Here is a 17349-nt window from a genome sequence, read left to right on the forward strand (position 1 = left end):
TCCCCCCAACCTCTCGTGGTTTTTTTGTTTTGGTTTTTATTTGGTTTTCTGAGGTAGGCTCTCACACGAGGTCAGGCTAACCTGGAACACACTATGTAGTCTCAGGGTGGCCTCGAACTCACGGCAATCCACCTACCTCTGCCTCCCAAGTGCAGGGATTAAAGGTGTGCGCCACCACGCCTGGCTCCCTCATGCATTTTTTTTTTTAAATCCACTGAGTCAAATTGGGGCTGCTTGTATAATCACGGGTGGCAGGTTACTTAACTGGAGAACAGGCAGCCCACCAGTGGCTACACCACTAAAGGCCACGACTCCCTTGGCCACGACTCCCTCTCCCAGTAGTCACCAGTTGTCACTAATGCTCTGAGAAGCGCAGGCGTCTTGTGGACCCATCTGTGGTCCATGATGAGATTCTGACAGGCTCAGTCTTTTGGAAGAAGCCACATTTGCTGTGAGGTCATGAGTAATGGACTTCTTATCCAGCTGGCGTTTCGCAACCCCACTTCCCATCCTGTGGTGCTTACATTCTTTCCACACCCCTCTTCTGTGAAGTTCCCTGAATCTTACTTAGAGGGTGTGGTTTAGATGTCATATTTTGGGCTGAGCACACATTAGTCACTTATCATAGGAAAGTTTTCTAGCTGTGCACCTCTGCATTAACCTCTTCTCTTTGCACAAAGAGATTTCTGTGTTTGGGGTGTGAGAGTTAGCTTAGTGGTTAAGGTGCATGCCTGCAATGTCAAAGGACCTAGGTTCAATTCCCCAGTACCCACATAAAACTAGATGCGTCTGGAGTTGATTTGCAGTGGCTAGAGGTCCTGGCTTGCCCATTCTGTCTCTTTTTCTCATAATAAATAAATATTTTTTAAAAGGAGAGATTTCTGTGTTCAAGGTGGAAATATTATCAATCTGTAGTAGCATGTCACTCCTGATCAGCAGGAGGGGAAAAGCTAGGAATGTTTTTATTTTTATTTGTTTATTTGCAAGTGGGGGATGGGTGGGGGGAAGATGGCCATGCCAGGACCTCCAGCCGCTGCAAACAAACTCCAGAAGCATGCAGCACTTTGCGTATTGGGCTTGACATGGGTACTGGGGAATCTTTTTGTTTTGTTTTTTCCAAGGTAGGGTCTCACTCTGGCTCAGGCTGACCTGAAATTCACTGTGTAGTCTCAGGGTGGCCTCGAACTCACAGTGAGCCTCCCACCTCTGCCTTCCAAGTGCTGGGATTAAAGGCATGTGCCACCATGCCCAGCTTGGTACTGGAGAATCTTAACTCAGGTTGTTAGATTTTGCAGGTGAGCGCCTTAACCGTTTTTAATGACTGTTTCCATAATTCCTATGAAGACATGTAGAAACCTTTCTAAATAACTATCAGCTCTATAAAGTGTGATGAATGTGCCATGTGATTTCTTGAGATTTTTCTGTTTCTCATACCAGACCATTCTGTTTTCCCTTCTAGTACAGCCATGTTTGAGATTAAGAAGATCTGCTGCATCGGGGCAGGCTATGTCGGGGGACCCACATGCAGTGTCATTGCTCACATGTGCCCTGAAATCAGGGTGACAGTTGTTGATGTCAACGAATCAAGAATCAATGCATGGAATTCTCCAACCCTTCCGATTTATGAGGTGATATATTATGCAACACCATGCTTCTTGTTTTCTTGCTGTCTTTGTTAAATATCTTTTTCTTTTCTTTTTGTTTTACTTTTCAAGGCAGGGTTTCACTCTAGCTCTGGCTAGAACACACACCATCCTCCTATCTCAGCCTCCCAAGTGCTTAGACTAAAAGCTTATGCCCCACACCGGGCATTTTGTTGAATGTTTTATATGTACTGTTATCATGAGAATCTGTATTTGCAACTGATAAAATATTTGATGAAAGATACTCTGAGTTGGGCTGGGCATGCACAAGGCTCTGAGTTCAACTCCCAGTTCCACCGAAACCAAGAACAGGACCCAAGCTTTATGTACTAGTCCAGGTCCATAATCTCTCTACTCAGGAGACTGAGGTAGGAGGATTACTGAGAGTTCAAGGCCAGCTTGTGCTACATATTTCCAGGTCAGTCTGGGCCATATAGCCAACAGAAAAACAAAAGAATATAACAATGAGAATTCTGGATTGAAAATGTTATAGGCAGGGAATTACCATGGGATATTTTTTTATAATCATGGAAAATGCTACTAAAAAATTTTTAAAAAATGTTACAGGCATTTGGGCAGTGTGTGTAAATTAAAATTTGGGTTGTTTGTAATATTAATATAAGCCCAGTATATTTTAGGATTATTGAATTTACATCAGGTAAATTGGATAAATGATAAATTTCATATTTAAGTACCACCGTATCTAAGTGGAAGTTCAAAATACCTAAATTTAGAGAATGTATAGTTCAGAAAATACATTTCAATTTTTTAAAAAAATATATTTATATATTATTTATTTACTTATTTGAGAGAGAGAAAGAGAGAGGGAGAGAATAGGTACACCAGAGCCTCCAGCCACTGCAAATGAACTCCAGATGCATGTGCACCTGTGCATCTGGTTTATGTGGGTCCTGGGAAATCAAACCTGGGTCCTTAGGCTTTGCATACAAGCATTTTAACAGCTGAGCTGTCTCTCCAGCCCTCCTTTTTCTTTTTCTTCTGAGGTTGAGTTTCACTTTGTGAACCAGGTTGACCTGGAACTCACTCTGTAGACCCAAGATGCCCTCAAAACTCATGGAGACCCTTCTACCTCAGCCTCCCAAGTAATGGGATTAGAGGTGTGTGCCACCATGCCTGGCTTGCTTCTGTTTTAAAGAGCTACCCAGGTCCATGATATTATACACTTAAGTTTTTTTAATTTTGTTTCTGTTTCATGTTTATTTATTTATTTTGGGGGAAAGAAGAAAAAGAAAAAAAAAAAAGGGCACTACAGGGCTTCCTGCCACTGCAAACGAGCTCTAGACCTTGTATATCTATTTTTACATGGGCACTGGGGAATTGAACCCAGGCCATCAGGCTTTACAAGCAGTGCTCTTAATTAATTAATCTGAACCATGTCTCTGGCCCTTAAATTTTTTTATTTTTATTTTTTGACATTCTTATACACATATTTCATTTTGGTCATATGCTCCCCCAGCTTACCCCCCTTTATCTTCCTTAGTTCTACTGTACTCATTCTTCTCATGACAAACAGTTATGTCACAAAAGATAGTGCCTCCTCTCCTCCAGCATCTATTAACTGTCAGCCTGGCATACACAGTGAGACCTTCTCAAAAACCAGCCAACAAGCCAGGCGTGGTGGTGCACACTTTTAATCCCACCACTTGGGAGGCAGAGGTAGGAGGATTACCTGAGACTACAGAGTAAATTCCAGGTTGACCTGGGCTAGAGACCCTACCTCGAAATCTACCCCCCTCAAAAAAAAACACCACCAACCAACAAATAAACCACCTAGGGTGAGGTGTAGCTCACTGGTACCCCATGAGTTTAACATGTTCGAGGTCCTGGGTTTAGTTACCAGTACCACCAAACAAAAAAATTTAGGAAATGCTATTTAGAAAAACAAAATACGGATTTGCCTGCAAAGCCTAAGGACCCAGGTTCAATTCCTCAGTACCCACATAAGCCAAATGCATAAGATGGCATATGCGTCTGGAGTTTGCTTGCAGTGGCTGGATGCCCTGGCATGTCTATTCTCTATCTGCCCCCTTTTTTTCTCTTTCTCTTTCTCCCTCCCTCTCTCAAATAAATAAGTAAATAAAATATTTTTTTTAAAAAGATATGAGGCCACAGGCTGGCGAGATGGCTTAGAGGTTGAGTGCTTGCCTGTGAAGCTTAAGGACCCAGGTTCGAGGCTCAATTCTCCAGGACCCATGTTAGCCAGATGCACAAGGGGGCGCATGCGTCTGGAGTTCGTTTGCAGTGGCTGGAAGCCCTGGTGCACCCATTCTCTCTCTCTCTCTATCTGCCTCTTTCTCTGTCTGTCACTCTCAAATAAATAAATAAAAATGAACAAAAAAAATTTAAAAAAAAAAAGAGATATGAGGCCAGCCTAAGATTACAGAGTACAGTCCAGGTCAGCCTGGGCTAGAGAGAGATACTACCTTGAAAAAACAAGAGCAACAACAACAAAAATCAGAGGAGTGCTGGGATTAAAAGCATGGGCCAGGGCTGGAGAGATGGCTTACTGGTTAAGCACTTGCCTGTGTAGCCTAAGGACCCCGGTTCAATTCCCCAGGACCCACGTTAGCCAGATGCACAAGGGGGCGCACGCGTCTGGAGTTCGTTTGCAGTGGCTGGAAGCCCTGGCGCACCCATTCTCTATCTGTCTCTCCCCCTCTCTCTCTGTCAGTCTCAAATAAATAAATAAAAATGAACAAAAAATGTTAAAAAAAAAAAAAAGCAAACCCAAAAAAAGCATGGGCCAGCACTCCTGACTTTTTTTTTTTTTTTTTTTTTGGTGGCTGTCTTTCTTTCTCTCTCTCTCTCTCTCTTTCTTTTTCTGAGGTAGGGTCTCGTTCTAGCCTAGGCTGACCTGGAATTCACTCTAATTTCAGGGTGGCCTTGAACTCACAGTGATCCTCCTACCTCTGCCTCCCAAGTGCTGGAATTAAAGGCCTGTGCCACCATGCCCAGCTGTTTGTTTGTTTGTTTATTTATTTATTTATTTATTGAGACCTGGAACTCATTTTGTAGTCCCAAGCTAACTTCAAAATCCACCTACCTCTGCCTTCTAGAATTAAAGGCTTGTGCCACCATGCCTGGCAGCTTTTCTTTAAAACAAACAAACAAAACCTTTTGTTTGAAAGAGAGAGAGAAACACACAGGGAGAGAATGGGTGTGCTAGGGCCTCTAGCCACTGCAAACGAACTCTAGATGCATGTGCCACCTTGCGCATCTGGTTTACATATGTACTGGGGAATCAAACCTGTGTCCTTAGGCTTTGCAGGGGAGTGCCTTAACTGGTAAGCCATCTCTTCAGCCCCCCCCCCTTTTTTGTTAGGGTCTCATTCTAGCTCAAGCTGACTTGCAATACACCACGTAGTCTCAGACTGACATTGAACTCAGCAATCCTCCTACCTTGGTTTCCTGGGTGCTGGGACTGAAGGTGTGCACCACCATGCTTGGCTTCCTGTTTTCTTTATTTTTAAAATATATTTTACTTATTTGAGAGAGTCAGATACAGGGAGAATGAGTACACCAGGGCCTCCAGCCACTGCAGATGAACTCCAGATACACGTGCTGCTTGGTGCATCTGGTATTACGTGGGTACTCAGGAATCGAACCTGAGTCCTTTGGTTTTGCCAGCAAGTGCCTTTACTGCTATTTCTCCAGCCCTCTGTTTTATTTTTTCTTATTTATTTATTTGAGAGAGAGCAAGAGAAAGAAGCAGAGAGAGAGAGGATGGTCATGCCAGGGCCTCCAGCCACTACAAATGAACTCCAGACACGTGCACCCCTTGTGTATCTGGCTAAAGTGGGTCCTGGGGAATCAAACCTGGGTCCTTTGGCTTTGCAGGCAAATACCTACGCCATACCTCCAGTCCCTATTTTGTTTTTTTTTTTGAAGTAGATTCTCTCTTTCTAGCCCAGGCTGACCTGGGATTCACTATGTAGTCTCAGGGTGACCTTGAGCTCATAGCAATTCTCCTACCTCTGCCTCCCGAGTGCTGGAATTGGAATTAAAGGCATGTGCCACCATGCCCAGCTCAGACTAAATATTGACAAGCATCTGTATGGCCTGAATTACTGGTTATAGAAGTCTGCAGTCAGGCTGGAGAGAAGGTTTAGTGGTTAAGGTGCATGCCTATGAAGCCTAAGGACCCAGGTTCGATTCTCTAGGTCCCACATAAGCCAGATGCATATGGTGGTGCATGTGTCTCGAGTTTGTTTGCAATGACGAGAGGCCCTGGCACGCCCATTCTCTTTCTCTCTGTCTCTAGTGAATAAATTAAAGTAAATCTTAAAAAAAGAGAAAGTCTGCAGTCATAATGACAGTGCAGAATCATGTGGCTTGATCACAGGGTGTTGGATTTTCTGATAATAGGTGATACTCACGAGTTAACAGTTAACTTACAACCAGGAACACGGCAGAGTGTGAGAAAGCATTCAGAGCTGCTCTCTGCTCTCGGACTGGCAAGTTCAACTTTGCCTTGTTTATGATGACATCCACACTCATTCATGAATGATCCTTAGCCCAACCCCCCCTCTTTTTTTTTTTTAATTCAGAGCCTACTCTGATCTCAAATTCACTGTTTGCTCAGCCTTGCCTTAAACTCACAATCCTCTTGGCTCAGCATTCTGAGTGCTGAAATTATAGATGTGCACCACCACAGTTGTTAATCATCTGGTATACTAGAAAGATGTTGAGAACAAATCTAGACCTTTGTATTACAATTCAACCTTACCCTTTATTTAACAAGCAGAATTTGTAGTTGGGTGTGGTAGGTCAGGCCCTATAACCTCAGTACTACGGAGGCTGAGGGTGGAGGAGATCCTTGAGCTAGAGGCCAGCCTGGGCCAAACGATTCTTTTAAATACCCCAAACCAAACAAATATATTTAGTACTAGTGATTTCATATGACTGTTATACTGTATGTACAATTCCTTTTCTTCTCTTCTTTCTAGCCAGGACTAAAAGAAGTGGTGGAATCCTGTCGAGGAAAAAATCTATTTTTTTCCACCAATATTGATGATGCCATCAAAGAAGCTGATCTTGTATTTATTTCTGTGAGTAGATTCTTTTGCTGTGTGAATATGTGTGTGTGCGCATGTGTACGTATGTGTGTGTGTGTGTGTGTGTGTGTGTGTGTGTATCTATATATCTATATATATTTGGTGAGGGGTTTTTTTCTTTTGAGGTAATAGTCTAGGCTGACCTTGAATTCACTATGTAGCCCAGGCTGGCCTTGCACTCAGGAGGATCATCCTACCTCAGCATCCCTCCCTCTGCTAGGATTAAAGGTGTGCTCCACCATGCCTGGCCCCCATTGTTTGTAGAGAGCATGCTACCTCATTTTCCAGTGAGGTCATTGAGACAGAGGCAGCCACATTCCCCAACTGTGTGTGCTGCTAAGCCACGTCTACACTCTCCTGACTTGTTTTCCTTTCTTTGAGCACAGTGTACTGTGTGTCCTGAAGATGCTAAGTAACTTCTGGCTGGGCTGGGCTAGAAAGTATCTATGAATGATACTGAAAGCATTTTTATTTTTTAAGCTGTTGATAGAGTGCTACAAAATGGAGGAAGCTCAAAGTTTACTTTTTTTATTTTTGGTCTTTTTGAGGTAGGGTCTCACTCTAGCCCAGGTTGGCCTGGAACTCCCTCCTCTGTAGGTCCCATGGCCTCAAACTCAGGGCAGTCCTCCTACCTCTGTCTCCCGAGTCCTGGGACTAAAGGTGTGTGCCACCTCACCTGGTTCCAAAGTTCACTTTTAAAACCATGATAGGCTGGGCATAATGGTGCATACCTTTAATGCCAGCACTCAGGAGGCAGAGGTAGAGGATCGTTGTGAGTTCAAGGCCACCCTGAGACTACATAGTGAGTTCCAGGTCAGCCTGGGCTAGAGTGAAACTCTACCTCAAAAGAAAACCAAACATGATGGTTTGCCACATAGCATAGAGAAAGGAAAGAAAGTGTATAATTCATTTCAGACTTTGCTCTCCTTTTGGGTTAGTTCTGTCTTGTTCATTTATATCTCTAGGGCTTAGCCTGGAAACTGACTGTGCTGGTCTCTGGCACTTAGACAGTAACTCCTCAACAAAAATTTACTGAATGAATTCTCCAGAGGTTTCAAGTTGTTCTCTGGTTATTGTGTTTATAAAATGTGTTATTTATTTATTTATTTATTTTGTTTTTTTTGAGGTAGGGTCTCACTCTAGCCCAGGCTGACCTGGAATTCACTATGTAGTCTCAGGGTGGCCTCGAACTCACGGCGATCCTCCTACCTCTGTCTCCCAAGTGCTGGGATTAAAGGCGTGTGCCACCACGCCCGGCAAAATGTGTTATTTTTTTTAAAAAAAAGCATTTTATGTGTTTATTTAAGAGAGAGGTAGATAGAGAATGGGTGTGCCAGGGCCTCTAGCCACTATAAATAAACTCCAGATGCATGCACCACCTTGTGCATCTGGCTTGTGTAGGTACTGGAGAATCGAGCCTGGGTCCTTGGGCTTTGCAGGCAAGTACATTAATTACTGAGCCGTCACTCGAGCCCCTAAACTGTGTTATTTCCTTGAGGGTTAAAATCCTGGGTATTGTTATTATGACTAGTTAATTGACAGCGAGAAACCACTGACAATTTCACAGGAACTCTGTTCTGTATTCCAACCCTTCCTCTAGGTGAACACTCCAACAAAAACCTATGGGATGGGGAAAGGCCGGGCAGCAGATCTGAAATATATTGAAGCTTGTGCCAGGCGCATTGTGCAAAACTCAAATGGGTACAAAATTGTGACTGAGAAAAGCACGGTGCCAGTGCGAGCAGCGGAAAGTATTCGTCGCATATTTGACGCAAACACAAAACCCAACTTGAATTTACAGGTAGGAAGCGAACACGTTAAGCATTCCAATCTGATTACTGTCATCATAATAAATTGCCCGTAACTAATTCTAACTTAAACGTTTTCCTGGCACTGGCATTCTAGGTACTGTCCAATCCTGAGTTCTTGGCAGAAGGAACGGCCATCAAGGACCTGAAGAACCCAGACAGGGTTCTGATTGGAGGGGATGAAACCCCAGAGGGCCGCAAAGCCGTGCAGGCCCTGTGTGCTGTGTACGAGCACTGGGTCCCCAAGGAGAAGATCCTCACCACAAACACCTGGTCTTCAGAGCTTTCCAAACTGGTCAGTGCGCAGCTTCCAACTCTCCCTCCAATCTGCTGTTTCTGTTCTTCTTTAATAAATATTCTATTTATTTCAGATATATATATAGAGAAAGAGTCAGATAGAGAGAGAAACGGTGTGCCTGGGCCTATAGGCCACTTCAAACAAACTCCAGACCCTTGTGTTCCCTTGTGCATCTGGCTTACATGGGTACTGGGGAATCGAACTTGGGTCCTTAGGCTTCATAGGCAAGCACTGTAACCACTAAGCTCTCTCCAGCCCCGTTGCAGTTTTTCTTAATGTTTGTTCATTTGAGAGAGAGAGAGAAAGGAAGAATGGGCACACCAGGGCCTCCTGCCTCTGCAAAGGAATTCCAGATGCCTGCGTCCCACCACTTCATGCATCTGGCTTTATGTAAGCACTGGGAAATCAAACCCAGGCTGGCAGATTTAAAAATTTTTTTTTGTTGTTCATTATTTATTTATTTATTTGAGAGCTACAGACACAGAGAGAAAGACACATTGAGGGAGAGACAGAGAATGGGCGCGCCAGGGCTTCCAGCCACTGCAAACGAACTCCAGACGCGTGCGCCCCCTTGTGCATCTGGCTAACGTGGGACCTGGGGAACCGAGCCTCGAACCGGGGTCCTTAGGCTTCACAGGCAAGTGCTTAACCGCTAAGCCATCTCTCCAGCCCAAGGCTGGCAGATTTTAAAAGCAAATGCCTTTAACCACTGAACCGCTCCTCAGCCCTATTGTTGTGGTTTTAATTTTTTTTTTAATATTTTTATTTATTTGCAAGCAAAGAGATAGAAGAGAAATAGAGAGAGAATGGTGCACCAGGGCCTCCAGCCACTGCAAATGAATTCCAGATCCATGCACCTCTGCCTCTGGCATGTGTGGGTACTGGGGAATTGAACCTGCATTGTTAGTCTCTGCAGCCCTGTTTTAATTTTTTTTTCTTCTTGTTTTTCAAGGTAGGGTCTCACTCTAGCCCAAGCTGACCTGGAATTCACTATATAATCTCTGGATAGCCTCAAACTGATGGTGATCCTCCTAACTCTGCCTTCCAAGTACTGGGATTAAAGGCATGAGTCACCACACCTGGCTTTTTGTTTTTTTAATTTTTATTGATTTATTTGAGAGTGACAGAGAGAGAGAGAAAGAGGCAGATAGAGAGAGACAGACAGTGGGTGCGCCAGGGCCTCCAGCCACTGCAAACGAACTCCAGACGCATGCGCCCCCTTGTGCCTCTGGCTAACGTGGGTCCTGGGGAATTGAGCCTTGAACCGGTGTCCTTAGGCTTCACAGGCAAGCGCTTAACCGCTAAGCCATCTCTCCAGCCCCTTTTTTTTGTTTTTTGAGGTAGGGTTTCACTCTAGCTCAGGCTGATCTGGAATTCATTATGTGGTCTCAGGGTGGCCTCAAACTCGTGGTGATCCTCCTACCTCTGCCTCCCTTTAAATTTTTTTTTTGGGGGGTGGTTCAAGGTAGGGTCTCACTCTTGCCCAGGCTGACCTGGAATTCACGATGTAGTCTCAGGGTGGCCTTGAACTTATGGTGATCTTCTTTCCTCTGCCTCCCAAGTGCTGGGATTAAAGACGTGCACCACCACACCCTGCTCCCTTTAATTTTTTATTTTTATTTATTTTTTATTGACAAATTCCATGATTATAAACAATATCCCATGGTAATTCCCTCCCTCCCCCCACTTTTCCCTTTGAACTCCACTCTTTTTCATATCCCCTCCCCCTCTCAACCAGTCTCTTATTTTGATGTCATCATCTTTTCCTCCTCTTATGTGTAGGTAGTGTCAGGCACTGTGAGGTCATGGATATCCAGGCCATTTTGTGTCTGGAGGAGCACGTTGTAAGGAGTCCTACCCTTCCTTTGGCTCTTACATTCTTTCTGCCATCTCTTCTGCAATGACCCTGAGCCTTAGAAGGTGTGATAGAGATATTGCAGTGTTGAACACTCCTGTCATTTCTCAGCACCATGATGCCTTCTGAGTCATCCCAAGGTCACTGCCATCTGAAAAGAGAAGGTTCTCTAACCAAATGTGAGAGTAGCATTAATATAAGGGTATGAACATTAAGAGAAGTGCTTACCGGGCAGTTTGATGAGCATAGTAAATACATTTAGCCAGACAGCAGCAGATGTTACATCCCTAGGGCTCATGACTACCCCTGTTTTAGGTTTTCAGTATCAGGGATGTATTCCCTCCCATGGAGCAGACCTCTAGTCAGAGAGAGGTTGTTTTCTCCTTTAACAGATGTGCTACTATTGCACCCATTGGCTCATTTGTCCTGGCTGGCCAAATACAAGGCTTGCAGTGTCCACTGTTGGGTACCTTCACTGGTGATTTCTCTTTCTCCCATTGAACTGCATGCAGAATGGCTTCTTCCAGCTTTCTGTCAGCTGGTCTGCATTCCCAGTGCCTATGTAAAGTCAGATGTACAAAGTATCGCATATGTCTCGAGTCCCTTTGAAGCATCAAGAGGCCCTTATGTGCCCATTGTCTCTCTCTCTTTCTCCTCACAAATAAGTAAGTAAAATAAAGCATATTTTCCTTCCAATCCTCATTGTCTCTTTTACATCAGTTGAGTGAAATACAACTCTGATGTATGAATTACTATTTTAACTTACTGTGCTCTCCCTTTGTTTTTTTTTTTAAGTATTTTATTTTATTCATTTATTTGACAGAGGAAAAGAGGCAGAGAGAGAGAGAGAGAGAGAGAAGAGAGAATGGGTGCGCCAGGGCTTCCAGCCACTACAAACGAACTCCAGATGCATGTATATATAAATATAAATATGTGCATCTGGCTTATGTGGGTACTGGGGAATTGAACCAAGGTCCTTTGGCTTTGCAGGCAAGCGCTTTAACCACTGAGCCATCTCTCCAGCCCCTCTCCCTCTGTTTTATTTACAGGCAGCAAATGCTTTTCTTGCCCAGAGAATCAGCAGCATTAATTCCATCAGTGCTCTGTGTGAAGCAACAGGAGCTGATGTGGAAGAAGTAGCAACAGCCATTGGAATGGACCAGAGAATTGGAAACAAGTTTCTAAAAGCCAGTGTTGGTAAATTAAAATTTTTCTGTACATAAGCTGGGTTATTAGATTTCTAACTTTGTGGATTTTATTTTTTTAGATTTATCCTTAAGAAAAGGGGGGGTGGATTGGCTGGAGAGAGGGCTTAGTGGTTAAGGTGCGTGCCTGCAAAACCATACGACCCAAGTTCAATTCTCCAAGACCTTCGTAAGCCAGATGCACAAGGTGCTGCATGTCTGAAGTTCATTTGCAGCTGCTGGAGGCCCCTCTTGGCCCATTCCTTTTCTCTGTCAAATAAATAAATAAATATTTTTTTTTGTTATAATTCTTTTTTTTTTAATAAATATTTTTTAATGAAAATTAAAAATTAAGTTGGTATAGGCCAGGCATGTTTGAACACACCTTTAATCCCAGCACTCGAGAGGCAGAGGTAGGAGGATCACCATGAGTTGGAGGCCACCCTAAGACTATATAGTGAATTCCATGTCAGCCTGGGCTAGAGTGAGACCCTACTTCGAAAAACCAAAAGATAAATTAATTAATTAAATTAACATTAAAAATTAATAATTTAAGCCAGGTGTAGTGGTGCATGCCTTAAATCCCAGCACTTGGGAGGCAGAGGTAGGTGGATTGCTATGAGTTTGAGGCCACCCTGAGACTCCATATTGAATTCCAGATCAGCCTGGGCTAGAGTGATACCTTACCATGAAAAAACAAAAAAAAGTTTTTGTTTTTTTTTAAATAAATAAGCTGGGTATGATGGTGCACACCTTTAATCCTAGCATTTGGGAGGCAAAGGTAGGAGGATCATAATGAGTTCAACACCACCCTGAGACTACATAGTGAATTCCAGGTCAGCCTGAGCTAGAGTGAGACCCTGCCTTGAAAAACAAAAACAAAGAAAGGAGCAAACAAAAACAGTCCGCTTACAATTCTACAAGGTAGTTAGAGTTGACTATGATGGGGAAGTACATGGCAGATCAGAATGAGTTTAAGGCCAGTCTGGACTGTAGAATGAAGTCCAGATCAGCCTGGGTTAGAGTGAGACCCTGTCTCAAAATAAATAAATATTTTACTGTCAGCCCTTTGATATAATACAAACCTTACCACATCATCAATTTCTGTTACCTGAAAATATTGTCAATTGTTTTCTTTCCTCAGGTTTTGGTGGCAGCTGCTTCCAAAAAGATGTTCTGAATTTGGTTTATCTCTGTGAAGCTCTGAACTTGCCTGAAGTCGCTCGCTATTGGCAGCAGGTATTAATCTTCATAGTCAATAACTTCCAACTGGATTCTAACTCAGTGTCATCCTTAGTGAAATATTTTTTTCTCAATTTTTATTAACGTTTTCCATGATTATAAAAAGTATCCCATGGTAATACCCACCCCCACCTTCCCCTTTGAAATTCCATTCTCCATCACATCCCTTCCCCATCTCAATCAGTCTCTTTATTTTGATGTCATGATCTTTTCCTCCTCTTATGGTGTTCTTATGAAGGTAGTGTCAGGCACTGTGAGGTCATGGATATCCAGGCCATTTTATGTCTGGAGGGAGCACATTGTAAGGAGTCCTACCCTTCCTTTGGCTCTTACATTCTTTCCGCCTCCTCTTCCGCATTAGACCTTGGAAGGTGTGATTGAGATGTTACTCAGTACTCCAGTCACTTCTTTCCAGCACTATGATACCTTCTGAGTCATCCCAAAGTCACTGCCATCTGAAAAGAGAAGAATCTCTACCCAAAGTGAGAGTAGCATTAATATAAGGGTATAAATATTAAGAGAAGTGCTTACTGGGCAGTTTGATAAGCATACTATAAACATTTTTCCAGACATCAGCAGATGTTACACCCCTAGGGTTCATGACTATCCCTATTTTAAGTTTTCAGTATCAGGGATGTGTTTCCCCCCATGGAGCAGGCCTCCAGTCCAGTTGGAGGGCAGTTGATTTCCACCATGACAGATGTGCCACTATTGCACCCTTTGGCTCATTTGGGCAAATATAAGGCTTGCAGCATCCACTGTTGAGTATCTTCACTGGTGGTATCTCTTTTTCCCATTAAACTGCATGTAGAATGGCTTCTTCTAGCTTTCTGTCAGCTGGTCTACATGGAGGAGGTTATCAGGTCAGTTCCAGCAGGATTTCTCAGTGGCCTTGCGGCCCAAGTATGTGGAGTCTTCAGCAATAGGGTATTACCTTCTATTCCTGCTGGGAAACCAAGGGCCTCAGCAATGGCCTATAATGTTTTGGGGGCACCAGGGACCTCCCTGACCAATAACTCACTGGAGGTATCCCATCCCTGGCACTGAAAATTTTCTAACAACGATCTATGGCTCCTGAGTGTTCCATTGTCCGAAACCAGAGGATTCCATATGATTTACTTGCATCCTCTTAGACTTTGATTAGCCCTCCCTCCACCTTTCCTTTACTCAATCTCTTCCCCTGACCTCACTTTGGGCCTTTTCACCCCCGTTAATCTATTCTTCTACTTACATATGTACAATACCAACCTATTAAGTTCCCTCCTCCCTTCCTTTCTCATCCCTTTATATCTCCTTTTTAACTTACTGGCCTCTGCTACTGAGTTTTTTTCTTCTTACACAGAAGCCCAATCATCTGTAGCTAGGATCCACTCATATGAAGGAGAACATGCGGCGCTTGGTTTTCTGGGCCTGGGTTACCTCCTCTAGTATAATCCTTTCCAGATCCATCCATTTTCCTGCAAATCTCATAATTTCATTTTTCTTTACTGCTGAGTAGAACTCCATTGTATAAATGTGCCACATCTTTATTATCCACTCATCAGTTGAGGGACATCTAGGCTGGTCCATTTCCCAGCTATTATGAATTGAGCGGCAATAAACATGGTTGAGCACATACTTCTAAGGAAATGAGATGAGTCCTTAGGATATATGCCTAGGAGTGCTATAGCTGGGCCATATGGTAGATCAATTTTTAGCTGTCTTAGGAACCTCCACACTGATTTCCACAGGAAATAATTTTGATATAATTTGTTCCAGGAGCTCAGTTTACTTCTTTTAGGATTATTTAATGGGTATCTTTTTCTTTTCCATAGCCCATGCTGGCCTCAAGCTCATAGAAAGCCACCTAACTCAGTCTCCCATTGCTGGGGTCAGACACATGAGCCACTGTGCCTACCTCAGGGGGTCTGTTTTTATATTTATATGTATTTTATTTGAGAGAAACAGAGAAAGAGGGGGAAAAAGAGAGAGAGAGAAGCCAGGGCCTCTAGCCACTGAAAACGAACTCCAGATACATGTGCCACCTTGTGCGTGTGGGTACTGGTGATGCAGGATTTTGGGGTTCAGGAGGGGGCCCCCAGGATTATGAATTCCCAAGTTGTGGGTTTTGTCCCACCTTTAATAAAGAATTAATAAAGATAGACTAAAGGACAAATTATGAATTATTAAGTTTATTTAGGGAGACATCATAAATTGTGGGATTTATTTAAGGGAGAAATCACAAGTTAAGGGGTTTATTTTAGGGAGGCTGAGAGCTAGAGCAGAGTCATAGACATATGGAAAGCAGGAAACATGCTCTCATGTAAAACACACTGCATGGTTTATAAGGTACATTTGAGATAAATTGACGTTTTGGGGGGGGAAACTGGAGTTGAGCCACAAGCACGTGGAAGATGGAACATAGGTATATATGTAAGGAGACTCAGAAGGGACACACAAGGCATCTGCCTTGTGCTTGCCTGTGGAGGGAAGTTAGGAGGGCAAATGGTTAGGTTCAGGGGAAAATATCAAAGCAGAGATGAGAAATCCAGAGGAGAAATGAGTTCATGAAGAAAGCTACATTCATGGTTAGCCCAAGTTTAAAGAAATTACATAGGTAGCAGGCCTGGAGTTAGTGAGAGCACCCACGTGGTAGATATGGGGTGCAAGGAAAATACGCACTTGGCAGATTAGGAGACGAGAGGAAAATCATGCATGTGATCAAAGTGAAAAGTTACCCCAAACTTTTTCTCGAGGGCTTCACTCTAGCCCAGGTTGATCTGGAATTCATTATGTAGTTTCAGAATGGCCTTGAACTCATGGTGATCTACCTACCTCTGCCTCCCAGAGGGCTGAGATTAAAGGTTTGCCCCACCATGCCTGGCTTTTTTTGTTTTTTCCAGGTAGGGTCTCACTGTAGCCCATGCTGACCTGGAATTCACTCTGTACTCTCAGGCTGGCTCAAACTCACAGCGGTCCTATCTCTGCCTCCCAAGCGCTGGGATTAAAGGGATGTGCCACCACTCTTGGTGACATATCCCAAACTATAAAGCAGAGGCAAGCAGAAAAGTTCCCCCCAACTAAGAAACAGTTTCATGCTGTCCCAGGCTGGCCTTGAAGTCTTCTACCTCTCTGAGTGCTGGGGTTAAAGGTGTGGGCCTGGCCAATGCCTTATTTTTATATGAGAGAATTGATACTTAGAGATGCTAAGGAATTTGTTCAAGGTACTAACCAGCACATATATGTACCTTTCCCAAATAGTTTTCTCTTCAGTTTATAATTTTTTAGATTTCAGCAATAGACACAGGACGAAATCTGCAGAAATGTGCACTTTTGTGTAATTTCATTCTGTCTAGTAGGTGGCTTTTTCATTGTGTGTAAAATCTAGAATTTTACACACCATGATAAAATAAAGTTTTACACATGAAGATAAAATGTAAATTCCTAGCCAGGTGTGATGGTGCATGCCTTTAATCCCAGCACTTGGAAGCAGAGGTAGGAGGATTGCCATGAGTTCGAGGCTACCCTGAGACTACATGGTGAATTCCAGGTCAGCCTGGGCTAAAGCCAACCCCTACCTTGAAAAACAAAACAAATATAATAAAATAAAATAAATGTCTTGTTTCCCAAGCTTCTGAAGTTTAAGAGGGTCTGTAGATGCTTAGGGTCTTACAACCTCTTCCTTCCCTTATTATGCTCACTTAGTCACCAATTGAAATTTACACATTAGGTGATCGAATACTCTCACTCTTTGAACATTTGGCTTAAAACCTTTCAGAAGTGGGAGTGGTGGTGCATACCTTTAATCCTAGCACTTGGGAGGCTGAGGTAGGAGAATCACTGTGAGTTCAAGGCCACCCTGAGAGTACAGAGTGAATTCCTGGTCAGCCTGGGCTAGAGCAAGATCCTACCTCCAAAAACAAAACAAAGCAAAAAAAAAAACAGTGGACTGGAAAGATGGCTCAGCAGTTAAGGAAGGCACTTGCCTGTAAGCCTAATGACCCAAGTCTGAATCTCCAGTACCCATATAAAACCAGATGCACAAAATGGCTTATGCATCTGGAGTTCATTTGCAGGGGCTGGAGGCCCTGGAACATTCATTCTTTCTGTCTCCACTTCTCCCCTGCTTGTAAGTAAATAAATATATTTTTAAAAATCCTGTCTCTTTACCCATCTTTGCATCCACCTCAGCCTGATGGATAGCATTAAGCCAAATGAAAATTAGCATTTCCAAGAAGAGAACTGTTGGACTTCTAAAGTTATGA

General features: G+C 43.3%; 1 protein-coding gene across 1 annotated transcript in view; it reads left to right on the top strand.

The window, feature by feature from the left end:
• Positions 1-17349, top strand: part of Ugdh (UDP-glucose 6-dehydrogenase) — a 35546-nt gene that overhangs the window by 10289 nt on the left and 7908 nt on the right. Inside the window, exons 2-7 of the mRNA XM_045130339.1 lie at positions 1460-1628; positions 6611-6712; positions 8319-8519; positions 8624-8821; positions 11729-11876; positions 13008-13102. Coding sequence (XP_044986274.1) covers positions 1467-1628; positions 6611-6712; positions 8319-8519; positions 8624-8821; positions 11729-11876; positions 13008-13102 — 906 coding nt within the window. The 5' untranslated portion in view covers positions 1460-1466. The remainder of the gene's footprint in view (positions 1-1459; positions 1629-6610; positions 6713-8318; positions 8520-8623; positions 8822-11728; positions 11877-13007; positions 13103-17349) is intronic.

Source organism: Jaculus jaculus, chromosome 11, assembly GCF_020740685.1.
Source record: "Jaculus jaculus isolate mJacJac1 chromosome 11, mJacJac1.mat.Y.cur, whole genome shotgun sequence".
In the NCBI taxonomy this organism is placed as follows: Eukaryota; Metazoa; Chordata; class Mammalia; order Rodentia; family Dipodidae; genus Jaculus; species Jaculus jaculus.